The sequence below is a fragment of the Pagrus pagrus genome, assembly GCF_965226575.1.
Source record: "Pagrus pagrus genome assembly, chromosome: 21".
Classification (NCBI taxonomy): Eukaryota; Metazoa; Chordata; class Actinopteri; order Spariformes; family Sparidae; genus Pagrus; species Pagrus pagrus.
In genome coordinates, this window is record NC_140208.1 from 10,891,105 (window position 1) to 10,905,886 (window position 14,782).

Consider the following 14,782-nt stretch of genomic DNA (forward strand, 5'->3'; position numbering starts at 1 on the left):
GATTCAGTGTCTTGCTCAAAGACACTTTAGCAGACTGGGTGCTTGCTACTGTGGGCCTCGAGCCCAGCTATACTGCCCTGCAACCCCAACACTGACAGTTGATATGAATTTCAAAGAGTCTGTGTTACACTGAATATTTTTATCCTGGACTTTTTGTTCTCGGATTGTCTAAAGAGGAAGAGAGTAATCAATGGCTTTTATCTCCAAATAGGAAATTACAACATCTCTGTCGATGCTTAAGGTGACCTGGAAATAACAGCCACGTAAAGTATTCACACTAGAGTGAATAAGCTAATTATTTAAGAAGCATGTAGTGAAATATCTAGGAATTCAAATGTAACAATAATACAGCTTTCTATGTCTCTTGTAATGAATTTTCAGAATAAAGTGTTCGCCAGCGATGGAGACCGAGGAGCGACAGAGGGTGGATTTTGTGTTGTCACACACTCATCCATCTATGAGCGATTGAATCACACCGGGGGGGGGTGGGGGGCTCCGAAGAGAGTTTTGACAGCTAGATATCTCTGAAACTGGCATCGTTGAGTCTTCGGTATCGATCGAAAACACCTTATCAATCCTCACAAATACATTATTTGAATATTCAGGTGCAAAAATCCCCTCCATCGACGGCGGAAGCTCGAGTTCTATTTTTGAGGCAGCTGGATTTTTGAGATTCAAAGCGGTCACCGGTTTTTATTTAAAACACAGCAGCTGACAAGGCCGCAAACATCACATCTCCACTTTCAAACGAAGGTGAGGCCGGGACAAACTCTGTATTTTGGAATTTCTCTGCATTGAAGCGAGGTGATAATGAACATTAATATGTACAGCCGGCTCTTTATACAACTCTTGCTGTGCTGCCTTTGGTGTCCTGTTGAGAGGGTGTCTAAGCAGTGCACCATCAATGGCAGGGAACAAAGCCAGAGAAAAATATCAAGTCTTTTTCCACAACTGCCTGCCTGCCTTGCTCTGCCTTAAGATTAATCTAATTTGGTCTTTATTGAGAAATGGGTAAGAGCAGTTTTGTTTTATTTATGTATGTTTTTTCCTCCTCTGCTCCTTTCCTTTGTTGCTTCTCCTCGGCTGCCTCTGACAAAAGACAGCCAGCCTGCCAAGCCCGGTGTTGCTCTGGGACGGACCTGTCAATCACTCCTGACGGCACCCTGACAACATGTACGTTAAAATTTCAAACGGGACTCAAAGGCGGCGCGTGACAGCAGAGCCTTTGAAAGTGGCTGTAGCGCTCGGCGACAGCCAGAGGAGTACGGGTGGAAAACAAACTAGAAAACAACAGTGCGGAGGGAAAAGAGAGAGAGAGAGGGAGAGAGTCACAGACAGAAAGAAGAAAAAAAAAACAAAAGTTAAAAGCAAAACAGTGAAGAATGTGGGTCTTGATGATGGGAATTGGCATTAGATTCTCCCTTGGTATATCATTGTTTTTTAATTTGGTTGAAACTCCCTCGAGTGGAGCTTTCGGTCTTCCAGGGACTCTGCTGAGGGCCCGTTCTCGCCGCAGTCCAGGGACGCCGGCGCCTCTCTCCTGCTCCTCCGAGGCCTCGCTCAGATCAAGTCAAGCCTCTTTTGCATCTCGCTACCCCATCCTTCGACACAAAACAACTGTGCGCGAATGTTAATAACATTCTTGATTCCACCTCGCATACCTTCGCTTCACGCTTGTGCAATTAATTCCCAGTAGAAATGGAAACCAGCGCTCGCCGCCGAGATAAGCCTTTTCTGTAGAATTCATAAATCTAAGATCTGTAGCTTCCAATACCGACAAGAAAATGGACAACTCAATTCAGATTCTTTCTCTCAGCACCAGGATTAAACCCTTTTTCAAAAACCGTGCAGCCACATACCTGCCTTCAAGCAAGCAAATGGCATATGGCGTGCAATGTGCACACACAAGGCTCGAGGATGTACTTTCAAATGATCACCCGGCGCACAACACACGCAGGCACACAGGCCACCGCCACCGCCACCTCTTCAACATGGCTAAATGAACAGTGTAAATGGGGTACAACAAAAAGGCCCGGGCTGTGCCAGACCCTATGGGAGGACTGCCATCTCTGCAGTCCTGCAGTTTTTGCACTGATCCTTCAAGTCAGCAGCCACATCTGCAGTTCAAAAACACACACTGGCTTGAAACTGCTACAAAGCGAACTGCTCATTGTCTGCCTGAGACTTTGTTTGACCATGCTGTGTGCGTGTGTGTACATGAATGCGGGTGTCTAGTCGAAGTTTGTTTGAAACTAACGGTCTAAAATCAACTCTGTCGCGGCAGTGTGTGTGTGTGTGTGTGTGCAGAGAATATGTGTGGCTCTGACAAACAAGTGGACAAGCAGCACGTGTGCTGGGACTCAGGTCATGTCAGCCTGTTAGTGAATGTCGTTTTTTTTTTACCTCTCCCTTGGTAAAACTACTATATGTCTGAGCACTGATAGGCTCCAGTACAGACGGTAGCAATGGCACTGACACAGACACACAGAGTTGCACCACATGATATCGTGCCATTGTGTTACTCGTGTCTATATGTATGTGCGTCCAAGCGCACTCAAAAATGTATACATGCAAGCAGACAAACACACATACAAGCTGCTCAGGGATATGGCTGTGGTTTAAAGAACTTAAAACAGGCATCCTGCAGACAGGCGATGCTTTGGCTTCTAGTGCCCTCTAGTGCTTGGAACAACCTGGTAATTAACTGGGATATGTACTGAAACTGGACAATCTGTGAAGACAAACTGAGAGTTATGGGACAGCTGAAAACCACAGTATATAATATGATCAACTTTAGTCAAATACCTATTTAAAAATGCGTCATATTTGAGCATAAACCTGGTTATTTCTTGCAAATGTTGGAGTGACACTGGCTGTAAATGATTAAAATGGCAAAAAGGGGATGTGAAACCGAGTGCTACTGAGATGTTATAGACATTTTAAAAAGAACAACAATATATTGTGACCAACTTTTGTCAGCAACTCATTTATAGATTTGTTTTATTTATATAAAGGTGTTTTTTTCTTCCAAATGTTGATGTGACATTGCCTTTAGGGAAAGAGTAAAAAGGCAGAAATGGATATCTAAGTGGTCCAACTATGAAGATGAACTGAGTGCTAATGAAATGTAATAGAACTATACAAAATAACCACATAGTTATTTTATATTTTAACCAACTTTTGCCAAAAACTTACTGTAAATCAGTTTTATTTGAGCATGAAGTCGGTTATTTTCAACAGATCATGAACCATTGGATCTCGATGAGGAGTGAAAGGGGATTGCACTAATTTCAGAGGAGAATAAATATAAAAACTAAATAATAAATAAATAAAAAGTAAATCTCCTAAAAGCATTTTAAACAATTAAAAATATTTGAATCATAAAATGATGTCTGTTCTCTGCCACATGCAGTTCTGCAGCTCAACAGAGCCAAAAGTCTTATTTCAATACATAAAGCAACTGTTAGTTTTCAAGCTTTAATTATTTATGTATTTTATCAGACATATTTTGCTTCTAACATTTGTCAATATCAGCTATTATCCCATATGTGAAAAAATGCAAGAGAGAATTAACTTTGTCATTTAAAAAATATTAAAAGTTGCCATTTTAAACAAGATGTTCTTGTAATGATATTTCAAATAATATTACAAGCCTGTCTCATCTGTGGAGTCCCATCAAATTGCTCCATAATAAGATCAATCAAACTAATTTACATATATACATAGCTTTAATTTTATATTAAGCCCCTAGAAAAGGGGGTGCTGCTGAAGTGTAGATTATCGCAACATTTTCTAACTCTTTATTCTTCAGAAGTTAACAGCTGCAAGACAGAAAAAAAACAATTAAAACACATCTTCTCTTTCTTTGTGTGCTTTAGTTTGTTACAATATTATCTCCTCATCTGATGAAACTGAATCTGTAGTTGCTGTTATCAAGTTTTGAAAGGTTCGATAAATAAACTGGTTAATAATTACAATAGTTTGTTTTAACTGGGTCTTATGGGAAAGTCATCTAACACTTGCATTATTCTAAACTTTGCGCTCATAAGCAAACGTGCGTGTGGATAATAGAAAAAAAAAAAGCATCCCGTTATTATGCTCTCTGTTTTGTATTATTTATGCGGTGCACTGGAAAGGCCTTTGAAATCGGAAATCCAAGTAAGATTATTAAGGTGCAATGAACTACAAACAAGTCGTAAAATGTGACTTGTTCCTCGACGTAACTGCGCAACATCACACTTTTTGTCCTGCATGTTTTAATCCCCTTTAATCAATCAAATTTATTGCAGGCAATTTTGCACATGGGAACACTTTTGTTCCGTGCCACATCACGCAGCATTTACTGTAAAATCATTTGACAAAACAAGACTTTAGATTGTTAGATAAAAATGTTACAAACTTTTTGTGTTTAACATCTGAGGAGATTTATTTTATTAGAGAAATATATCATAAAATATAACAAAAAAATCAAAGTAAGAAACAATTACAACAAAACAAAACAACTAATATAATCATAATGTGTAATATAAACACAATTAGAACAGAAAAGGTCATGCCTTTGAGCAACTGGATATACCATGCAAGGACTTTAATGCAGTCTTATCTGCTGCTTAATTTAGTATAATAAGGAAGGTTTTTCTGTAAATCATATGCGTGTATTTTTTGCGCATGCATGATAGAGCCAGCAGAGGTGGGATTTGAGAGGCACCTCAAAGCTATGATTATCCTGAGTGTCTCTGCCCAATAATGTTACCTGCTGGGACAGCAGCACTGCTCCTCTAAATAAATTGCAAGTGGCCTTGGGCAATAAGAGGAACCCTCCTTTGATCTGCCTGACTGCCAATGAGGAAAATGTGCAGGCAGTCAATCAAGCTCTTAAGGCTTTGCAACAATGGAGCCGACCCCGGTTTATTATTTATTTTTTAAATTGATGTATTTCATTATCACAAGGTGTCTACTTGCTGGGGTAGCGGGGGGGAGGAGGAGGAGAGGGGGCAACATGATCAATAATTGATATGCGGTGTGAGAAAAGCTGATTTGCTGCCTCTCCTCTGGTGCACTTGTCACTAGCTGTTGTCAGAACACATTTGCTTTGATGACAAATTTGAAGAAGTGAACAACAGCATCACATCTGATTACAAATTTAGTGAGTGGTGAAAGGCAGGGGCCCCTTCTCGCTCAGGCTCTGTTTGTTCAGGGCGCTCTGGAGGAATGACTACCGGGCTCTGAGGTGAGTTACAGTCTTGTAAGCGCGGAGATGAGAGGGGGTTGAACTTTTTTGTCATGTGTCAGTAAACAGCGTGACTTGTTTGAAAGGCACCTGGATTACAGGGTGAAAAGTTGCTCTTTAAACCTTTAAAGCTTTGGGGCATGGGAGACACGCCACGTCAAAACAGAGACTGGAGATGAGGAGTGAGAGCAACTAAAAGCCAGAACTCCCCCCGGTGTGTCTGCTGAGAGACGAAGGAGTTGTCCTGCTTTTTCACAGAGTTTGGGTCACGCATGTATGGTGGAGCATCTCAAATCGATTTAGTCAAATAAAGGGAGATGCTCGAACGATTTAAGCAGTCCAGGTTTTTTCCCTGAAAGACAGCTCGCACTGACGTGAAGAAAATCCAACATAAACAAGAAAAACCGGCTGTCGCAAAAATACTTCTACTTTAATTTCCGAGCACAAGAGCTGCTATTCAAATTCATGATATTTTAAAAAAGCGCAATTCAGTTTAAAGTCGGCAGCGTTAAAGCTCAATAAAGTGTAAAGAAAAAGTCTTAAAAGAGGAGGGTTTTCTTTCATGGTTGCACCGAAATGACCACCTGCAGGTCATCAGAATCAAACTTAAAGAAAGTCTTTACAATGATTTCATTGCTAAGAGTAGTTCTTAATTAGCCTAAATGTAGTTTTTAATTACATGTACGGAGTGGAGATTTACCACAAACTTTAAAACTCAAATCCTGATGGGGAAACAGTTCAACGCGAAAATCTCAAAGACGAGAAAACAAACAACATATCAACAACTCAACATAATTGACAGCTGCATCCATTTGCTCGGTCCAAGCCCCCTCCTCCTGCTTTTCCACTCTGTTCTTCCAACACCATTTCCTCTTTTAATTATCCCCCAGCAAAAAGATGGAGCACATCAGACGCATCGCGGTAAATCCTGGCCCTGGCACGGGCTCATAGTGGCTCCTGCGTCTGGCAATCCCGATAGAGCCTGTGCGCTGGCAGTGACAAGAGAGGGAGGATGCCTGGAGATTTTCTGACAGAAAGAATGGAGAGGATGATCTCTCAGCAAAAGAGAGGTCCTCATTCTACTCCCGGCGTGGGAGGCTTTTTGGCGAGCGCTTTCCGATCATACCACATTTTCAGCACCAGATTAGCCAGTTCTCAGGAGCAAAACTCACATAGACCCCTTGTTTACACCTCAGTACGACAGTGTTTTTGTAATGACTGTTCAGTAAAAGAGCACATTGGAGGCACTGCAAGCGCGGCTGCTCTCCTATCTCTCCCTACAACATTTTAGGGGTGAGACTTATTGTATATAGCGGGGTCAGAGACACCATGGTTTGGATTAAGGGAATATGATTTGTTTTGAATTGAAAGAAGTCTCCCCTGACCTGAAATGTGTTTTTACTGAGTGAATTGCACATTCGCATTCTAATTAGGTATCAGCTACACGAATGGCTTTTTCTTTTGGAAGCCAGAGAGATGAAAAAGGTTGCAAGTTAACTAGTGCCGGGGTTGCTATCTGTCAAAGTTTCTCCTATCTCCGTGGGGTGCACATCAATCACAGAGGTCCCCAACTGACAGTCATTCTGCGGGCTAATAGTGTCGTCATCTCCCACGCGATTACACAGATTGCACAATGAGATCCTCGGACACAATGGAGCTGCGAATCTAGCCCCCCACTCTGTTCCCCTCTCCTTTCCCTTTTCTTCCATCATTCTGAGATGAAGAGTGGAATGCTCCACAGCGGGTAGCTTTCTTCTCCTCCAGGGGGAACTGAGAAAGCAGGCAAGGGCCTCTGTGATGTTACTTTCCCTTCAGGGTGGGGAGGAGATGTCTTGTAGCACAGCTAAAGATGATCATTTGAGAGCCTGTGAAACAAGGTTCCCCTCTGGAAGCCACAGAGATATGGAGAGCCAAGGTCCCGACTAATGAGTGAGGGTTAGCTGATGTTCCTCGCTGATGAAAACGAGAACAATGACAATGAAAGTGGTGGCGTGTTTTTTTCCTCGGTCTAAACATCGCATTGCACCTCAGTTGCGCGCTTCTCTCAACAGGCTGCAAAGGTCGGAGGTCAGGCCGAGCAGCATCGGCTGCGGATGCCTGCTTCCGTGTCGTGCAGAGCCTGAGCAACTGCTTTCCGTCACAACATGAATTCCCTGTCATTCTGCCGCCCTCCTGCATCAACGCCGAGTACAAAGACTTTACATTTAATGGGCGTGATGAAAGAAATCATTAATCCATGAATGAACATACGAGCAGAAATCTAAACATTTGTTCCTTATATGTTCTGATAAAACCTTTCCTCCCGGAGTAAATATTTGCTCAAGAAACTTGCAATAACAAAACAACATCCCATCTGATAATCTGCCACAATTACGCTGCACGCTGTGATGAAAGGATATCAATGATCTACTTATGTCATAGAAAAAGAGTGCAGCTTCAAACATGAAAGCTATTGAAGCCTATGAGAGTTTCAAGTCAATGAATGATCAAAGCAGCAAAAGCTTATCAACACTGTTCCTTAACACCGAAACAGTGTCATATAGCGCTGGGTATACTACCCCAGTAGCAGTGTTTTTGCCCAGGAACATAATGGCTATTGTGCTCTCTGAAAACATTTGCCTTTTTAACACAGTCGAAGCTGCAAAAAGCGCACAAAGTGGAGAGGGGGCACCAGCCCTTTATCCTGATGAAAGGCTAAAGGATGAGACTGACCTTGCTGGCATCAGCTGGGCTTTGGGAACACAATGCATGACGGCAACTCTTTCTAGCCTTTTCCCCTCAGCTCTGGGCTATGCTTACAAGCCAGAGACTCAAGTCCAAACATCTATTATTTTATACAAAGACTAAAACATACATGTGCCCCAAACCCCTCCTTTTATATCACACAAACACACACATGCACTTAGCAGCTCTGTCTGTACATGTACAAACAGACCAGTCCCGTCTGGTATCATAGCACAACTGCAGGCTATGGAAGCAAAAAGAGTCAACAGATCACTTTAGATTATATCAACACAAGGGCTTGACTCAGTCCACTTTCCCTTAACAGGAAATGAATAACAATTACATTCTGACCTGCACCACATGGGGAACGCATCAATCCAAACTCAAACTGGGAGCAGGACTGAATGAAAAGTCAGTCGGGCAAGACGTGAAATTAAACTCACAACAAGGATGAGTCTTTTTTCAGATAGTTCCCCCCAAAAAATGATCTAACCCGCGGTACACTTTAAAGGCTTTGTTGTTCGGGGGCCACACACCTAAAGGGCCTTTTGTGTGACATTTCAAAAGGCTGCATCACAAGGTCATGGAGTGACAAGGGTCACACAAATACAGAATAGCACTTGTGTGGTGTTGGTTTTTGCGATGGAAGGGAGGGGGGTGAATTCTATAGGTAAACTCTAGCAGACAGGAGATAAGTTACCCGTGAGCCTGTCAGACAAAGGGAACACTGGTTGGCATCTGTTAAAGGTAAAGAGTAGTAGTCCCTGACGTGTCAGAGGCCTCATCGTCAGTGGGAGAGTATAAAAGGACCTGCAAGTGTGTCTAGGTCTATGCGCAAAACATCCACAAGCCTGCAACCATGGGAAAGGTATGAGCTCACATGCAGTATGGTAACAGGTTTGACGAAGAGGTGAAGAGAGAAAATGGTTTGGGAACACGTGTCAAATACTGTAACAGGGAAAGAGAGGCAGCAGGAGCACTCATTCGAGTAAAAGTATAAGCTAGAAAAAAAGAGAACGGACGGCTAGACGATGTGTTTTTGAGACCGAAAACACACATATAGGTGTTTAAAAGGGAAGCGCCTGCGGAGATCAACAATTACGTGGTATCCAAAGATGACAGATTCATTGTATTTGCATGACAGCAACAATTTCTGGCTCCTTAAATTTGAGTAGTTGACAGCGAGCACACAATGAGTTATACTTTAAATAAAAGTCAGCTGAAGCAATTGCTTCAATTGCCTTGATTTTCACCTGCCAAGAACTGAAAATAATATACAAAACAGTGTAGAGGCTTGTGCACTTGAAGGACTCATGAAAAAGTAATTGAGTTTGTTCAAGGGAGAGCAGTGTCCCCTACAGTCCGTCCATGCGTACTGCAACAAGTAACATGAGTGATACATGCTTCTCTCTCTTCTCTTCAAGATAATCTTCTACGAGGGCCGCAACTTCCAGGGCCGTCACTGGGAGTGCAGCAGTGACTGCATGGACACCTTCAGGCACTTCAACTGTTGTAACTCCATCCGTGTGAGCGGTGGTCACTGGGTGGCCTATGAGAAGCCTCACTACATGGGCTACCAGTACATCATCGGGCCCGGCGAGTACCCCGACTACCACACTTGGATGGGCTTCAACAACTGCGTCCGCTCCTGCCAGATGTTCTCCCCTGTAAGTCAATCAAACAGATAGGATCGGTAGTGCCCCCCCTCCCCCTACCCCACCCTGTCGCTCACCTTGTACATCAAATGCCGCTTTAGAAATGGATGTCAATCACCGGCCTTTTGATGTCATTTACAGATACTCAGGCAGGTCATAGCATGAAAGTCTCTGCTGTGAGGCCCACAAGGAGACCCAGTCAGCCTTTAAAAGGAATATGACACACCCCCCATAAGACTTGGTGCCTTCATTCTAATTCTGTTAGTCACATTGAGTGTTTCTGGCAGTTTGGGGAGGGGAAAAAAAAAAAAAATCTAATTCTGTCATGCTGCGAAAGAGTTGGCGCTCATCCTCATCTGTAGTTCCTTATTTAAAGAAGTACTCATTTGAATTTAAAGTTAAAGAAAACCGGCTCAACCAAAGTGCTCTCTCGGGTTCACAGCTACCAAAATTGCATAATAATCATCTTCTGGTTTATTTCACACACAGTATAGAGGATCCTACAGGATGAGGATCTACAACAGGCCCGACATGATGGGACACACCATGGAGTTCATGGACGACTGCCCCAACGTGTACGAGCGTTTCCACTTCCGTGACATTTACTCCTGCAATATCATGGAGGGCTTCTGGATCTTCTACGAGCACCCCAACTACAGGGGACGCCAGTATTTCCTGCGCCCCGGAGAGTACAGGGCCTGTGGTGACTGGGGATGCCACAACCCCATGGTGGGGTCATTCAGGAGAATGAGGACTGTCATGTAAACTGTGCAACCCAAATAAACATTAAAGACTAAATTTCCAGTGTCATTTGTGAGCTTATTTGAACAAATCCCTGCATCTGAAGAACAATGACACAGCAGCATATTTGCATCCTGCTTAATGTCCATCTTCAACCCATCAAAGCCTGCTGCTGCTTGATGATCTTTGGTGCCGTCAAATACCTCTTCTCTTCGCTTGCTCTTTGCCCTGCCTGTCCTCACAGTCTGCACGTAGGTTTTTCTGGCATTCACGGCCATAAAGGCAGATGTTGCAACTCTTATTGTCGCCCTTTGAGAAAGTGCAGTTGGTACAGTATTTTCCGTAGACAGACAGAGCTTTGACAGAGACAAAGAGGGCCGCCGCAGCCCACCAGTCCTATAGTGTTCTGCAGTCTATAGAGCGTACTGTGCTGACACGGCAAAGCTTTGTTTCACATTTGCAAAGCCCTGATCCCAGCAGGGTCTATAAAGAGGTCCGGTACAGCCCGACATCTGGTCTAGTCTGATTTTAACACAGTTACAATGGGCAAGGTAAGTGTGCAATTTTAAATCTATACAGTAAAAGCCATTCGATCTTCTGATGTGTGGTATAGTGATAGCATCTAAGTGGTAAATAATTGATAAATGCTGCAATGTGATGGGCAGTGAATACTGTAATGGTCAGCTACAAAATAATAGAAAGTTATACTAAATAAATGATGCCTCTGTCTCCTATTGAGGACACTAAAAATAGAGTTTTTAAACTGAGCTTGAAGTTTTAATTCCTGTGAAAATAGGACTTTTTTCGCTTCATTAAAACATACCACATGCTAAGATGTATTTTATTCAACTTTGCTTCTGGCACATCTTTTGGGACACTTTTTTCATACTCCCTCAAGCTGATCTATTCCAAAATTCCTCACTTACTATTATTCTTAGCAAGAAGTTTGTTGGATAAAGCTAACTTGCAAACCTGGTTCAGAATATCAAATGGTACGGTTACAGCAAGCATGCAAACTAAAAGTTGAAGTTATTATTGTTTAAGAAGGAGATGTTATGGAGCAAAGCGAAAAATAAAATAAAATAAAAATGTGTAATTTGCTTTTGGTTTTCAAAATAATGGTTAATGAAGCTATTTTACAAGTTCAAATGATTTACTGTTTTTGGAGGATGACTTAAATTGATATGAATGTAGGATTTTGCGTCTGCCTGAGCCTGTTCAGTCACTATTTAACACATAGACTGTTGACTTTGTTTATACTGTTGATACTGTTCATACTTACTGTGTTATGTGTGATGACTGAATAAAAACTACTACTACTAAGACTCACAAAGAAAATCCTACATATGAAGTGCGTGCTTTTGGTGATTATGTCCATCCGTCCATCCATCGGTTGCAGATAATCTTCTACGAAGACAGAAACTTCCAGGGTCGTCACTATGAGTGCAGTAGTGACTATCCCGAGATGCAAAACCACTTAAGCCGCTGCAACTCGATAAGAGTGGAGAGCGGTTGTTGGGTTGCCTACGAGAAGCCCAACTATGGTGGCTACCAGTACATGCTGCACAAGGGCGAGTACCCCGACTACCAACGCTGGGCGGGCTTCAATGACTGTATCCGCTCCTGCCGTATGGTGCCACCTGTGAGTTTTAATTGATGCACCACCCTGTTTGCAGTAATGTTCTCACTAAAGGTTTCTGTTGCGTTGCCAGTTCAGGATCGTTTAGTTCTCAAGCCTAGTCCTGCTGTTTTCCCCACTCAGTGCCAGTACCTGTGGCTATTTTAAAACATCATTTTTGTATATCGAGTCCATTGATTCATGACAAATTGCTTACTGTAATTCTACTCTATTGTGGTTGAACAAATGCTTTCTATAAATCTTAGTTTCTCACCATTTCTTCCCCAGTATAACGGGAACTACAGGATGAAGATCTTTGAGCGATCTGACTTTGCCGGCCAGAATATGGAGCTAATGGACGACTGCCCCGATCTGAATGAGCGTTTCCACACCCGTGACATCTCCTCCGCCAACGTCATGGAGGGCTACTGGATGCTGCACGAACACCCCCATTACAGGGGACGTCAGTACTTCCTGCGTCCTGGAGAGTACAGGAGGCACAGCGAGTGGGGAAGCACCAGCCCCACCTTCGGCTCTCTGAGACGCGTCACCGAGCTCAACTGATTCCCGGCTTCTTTTTTATTTCGCCCTCACTCTTAAGCTTTCCACCCTCTTGTTCCTTTAATGCCAACACTGTTTCAGTGTGGTCTCAACACTGTGGTGTCCAAACCTGAAATCATGCATTTTAATGATGGAGGATTTGGTGCGTCTGCTGTTGGGTTCTAGTTTTGGGCTGCTTTGCATTGTTGAGTGAAGTTCCGCTCCAACTCAGTGCTCAAGCAATGCTCACAGTTAATAGTGATGATCTTTTTTGCTTTGGTCGTCCCATAGCAAAATGGTTTGCCTCGCTGGTCCCAAACCTCCTGTCCTACTGGAATCACAATAAACGAAAACTTGATGAAAGTCAACTAAAGCGAGCCTTTGTTAATTTTCTATTGACTACTACAGCTGTCACTACAAAAAGATCAGGGGGATATGGCTTTTCATAAATCTGAGGAATATTTTTCACTTTAGTATGGTAATTGAACTTTAGATTCATCAGGCCACAGAGTTAGATGTAGAAGTGTAACCACTGAGGTCCTAGTAAGACCAAGAGTTTCTACAGTTTGCCGTGATATTGTCATTCCACATACACAAAGAAAAATTATCAAGGAAACAGAAGCTTATTCTTTGAAGTTCAATATTAAAGACCAAAAAAAAGGGGGGTATCTGAGGATGAGCATGTCGGAGTCTTTATGAGATCACATGGTGCAGAGTAAGCGCGTTGGGTCCATGAAAGATGCCCATATTAGATCCACATCACAGGGCCAGTGCCAACTCAAAGAGTTGGAGTCAAAGTGGCCTGGTATTAGCCCCGAGCATCAAGCTCTCTCAGAACAAAAAACAAAACCCAGTCCACATCCCCGCTCATGCATTTTTCATCAGCCCAAGATACTGAACCCTTTCAGAAATAAATATCAATTATTGAAATTGTTAATTAGACACTGCGTAATTGGCAAAGATACACATGAATAAATAACTTTGACCATTAATTATTGATTCAAAAAAATTTGAAGCCCAGCAGGGAGTGCATTTGAGAGTCTCTTAAGATCAAGCACAACAAGAAATATGAGTTTTGGCCTTGAGTAATGTCCAATTAAAGAACTGTCAGCTTTGCTGTACAAGTCCAGTGATTTGCCCTCATCATCCTTTTTTATATCTGCGGACGACAATACCCAGCAGACAACACAACATCAACAGGGTGCAACATGGGATCTGATCAGCTGGGGTCTGCAGGGCAATGTCAGATAAGAGATGAGAGGAAATCTACAGGCTGGCAGGCCTCAGCTATAACTGGAAGTTAATTTGAGGTCATGAAGGGGCAGCAGCTTCAAATATTAACCGGATTCAGGATGCAAGCGCTTTAGACTTACACAGAACTACGGAAAACAAGTCTATGGTCATTTGTGTTTAAAGTTAATGGTTAAAACCTTGCAAACTTCACATAAAGAGAAAAATAACCTGAAAACTCTGCAAACAGCCTTGCTTAAATATTCAGTACAGTTATACAAAATCTACTAATCTTCTACTTATGAGCTCTGCTCTGAGTTCAGTTAGTTTCCAGGATACATCAGTGGAGGACAGAACAGGGTGATCAAAAACTGCATGGCAATCTAAACTTTAGGAATATAGGTGGCTGGGATCACAAGTTTAACATTTTTTAAGACTAACCTTTATTCGTGTGGAACTCCAGGAGAAATGTATGAACGTAGCATTTTCTGTCAATTCAAACACTGAGCATAAAACAGTAAGGAACGATTTTGCTGGGAATTTTGAGAATCTCATATACTGGGCTGCAGTTCATTGCAAATATACCATTATTTACATGCAAAATCTGAAAAAAGCTTAAAAGGTGCAATACGTAAGAATAGGCCAAATTTATACAAACAAATATGGGGCAGCATATCACCAGAGTAACCGCTTACTACTTCTAACTGAAGCTGCCATTTGCTAGTTAGCTCAGTTAGCCTTGCAGCTAGCAGTACGGAGTGGGAAGTGTTGGTGTTTATACTGCTAGCACAGGAGCTTTAAACTGGGATAGGAAACGGCTAGCTGGTTAGCATACAGTACTTCCCTCAGTATATATCTTTGCAACACAATACATATACATCATAATGTCAACAGTAGCATGTATATCTTTACATTTGGTTTATCATTTTAGTCAATTTTTGAATATTTTGAACTAAAAATCTTACATATTGCACCTTGAAGTAGAAAACTGGTGTCGGATTGGAGTCGATTACATGTTTAGTTACTCAGTCGACTGAATGAAAG

The 14,782-nt window shown here is 42.3% G+C and overlaps 2 protein-coding genes across 2 annotated transcripts; both read left to right on the forward strand.

The window, feature by feature from the left end:
- Positions 1-8,804: 8,804 nt before the first annotated feature.
- crygmxl2 (crystallin, gamma MX, like 2) lies at positions 8,805-10,401 on the forward strand. Its single transcript, XM_084341834.1, has 3 exons — positions 8,805-8,822; positions 9,379-9,621; positions 10,099-10,401. Exons 1-3 carry the CDS (start codon positions 8,814-8,816, stop codon positions 10,372-10,374), a joined length of 528 nt encoding a protein of 175 aa, XP_084197960.1. The 5' UTR covers positions 8,805-8,813; the 3' UTR covers positions 10,375-10,401.
- A 491-nt stretch (positions 10,402-10,892) lies between these two features.
- Positions 10,893-12,532, forward strand: crygmx (crystallin, gamma MX; the record flags this gene model as incomplete). Its single annotated transcript, XM_084341769.1, has 3 exons — positions 10,893-10,901; positions 11,750-11,992; positions 12,257-12,532. 3 exons carry the CDS (start codon positions 10,893-10,895, stop codon positions 12,530-12,532), a joined length of 528 nt encoding a protein of 175 aa, XP_084197895.1.
- Positions 12,533-14,782: the final 2,250 nt, after the last annotated feature.

Coding starts and splice junctions, on each gene's coding strand:
- crygmxl2 (XM_084341834.1), top strand. Junction 9,622..10,098: donor CCTGCCAGATGTTCTCCCCT/GTAAGTCAATCA, acceptor TTTCACACACAG/TATAGAGGATCCTACAGGAT.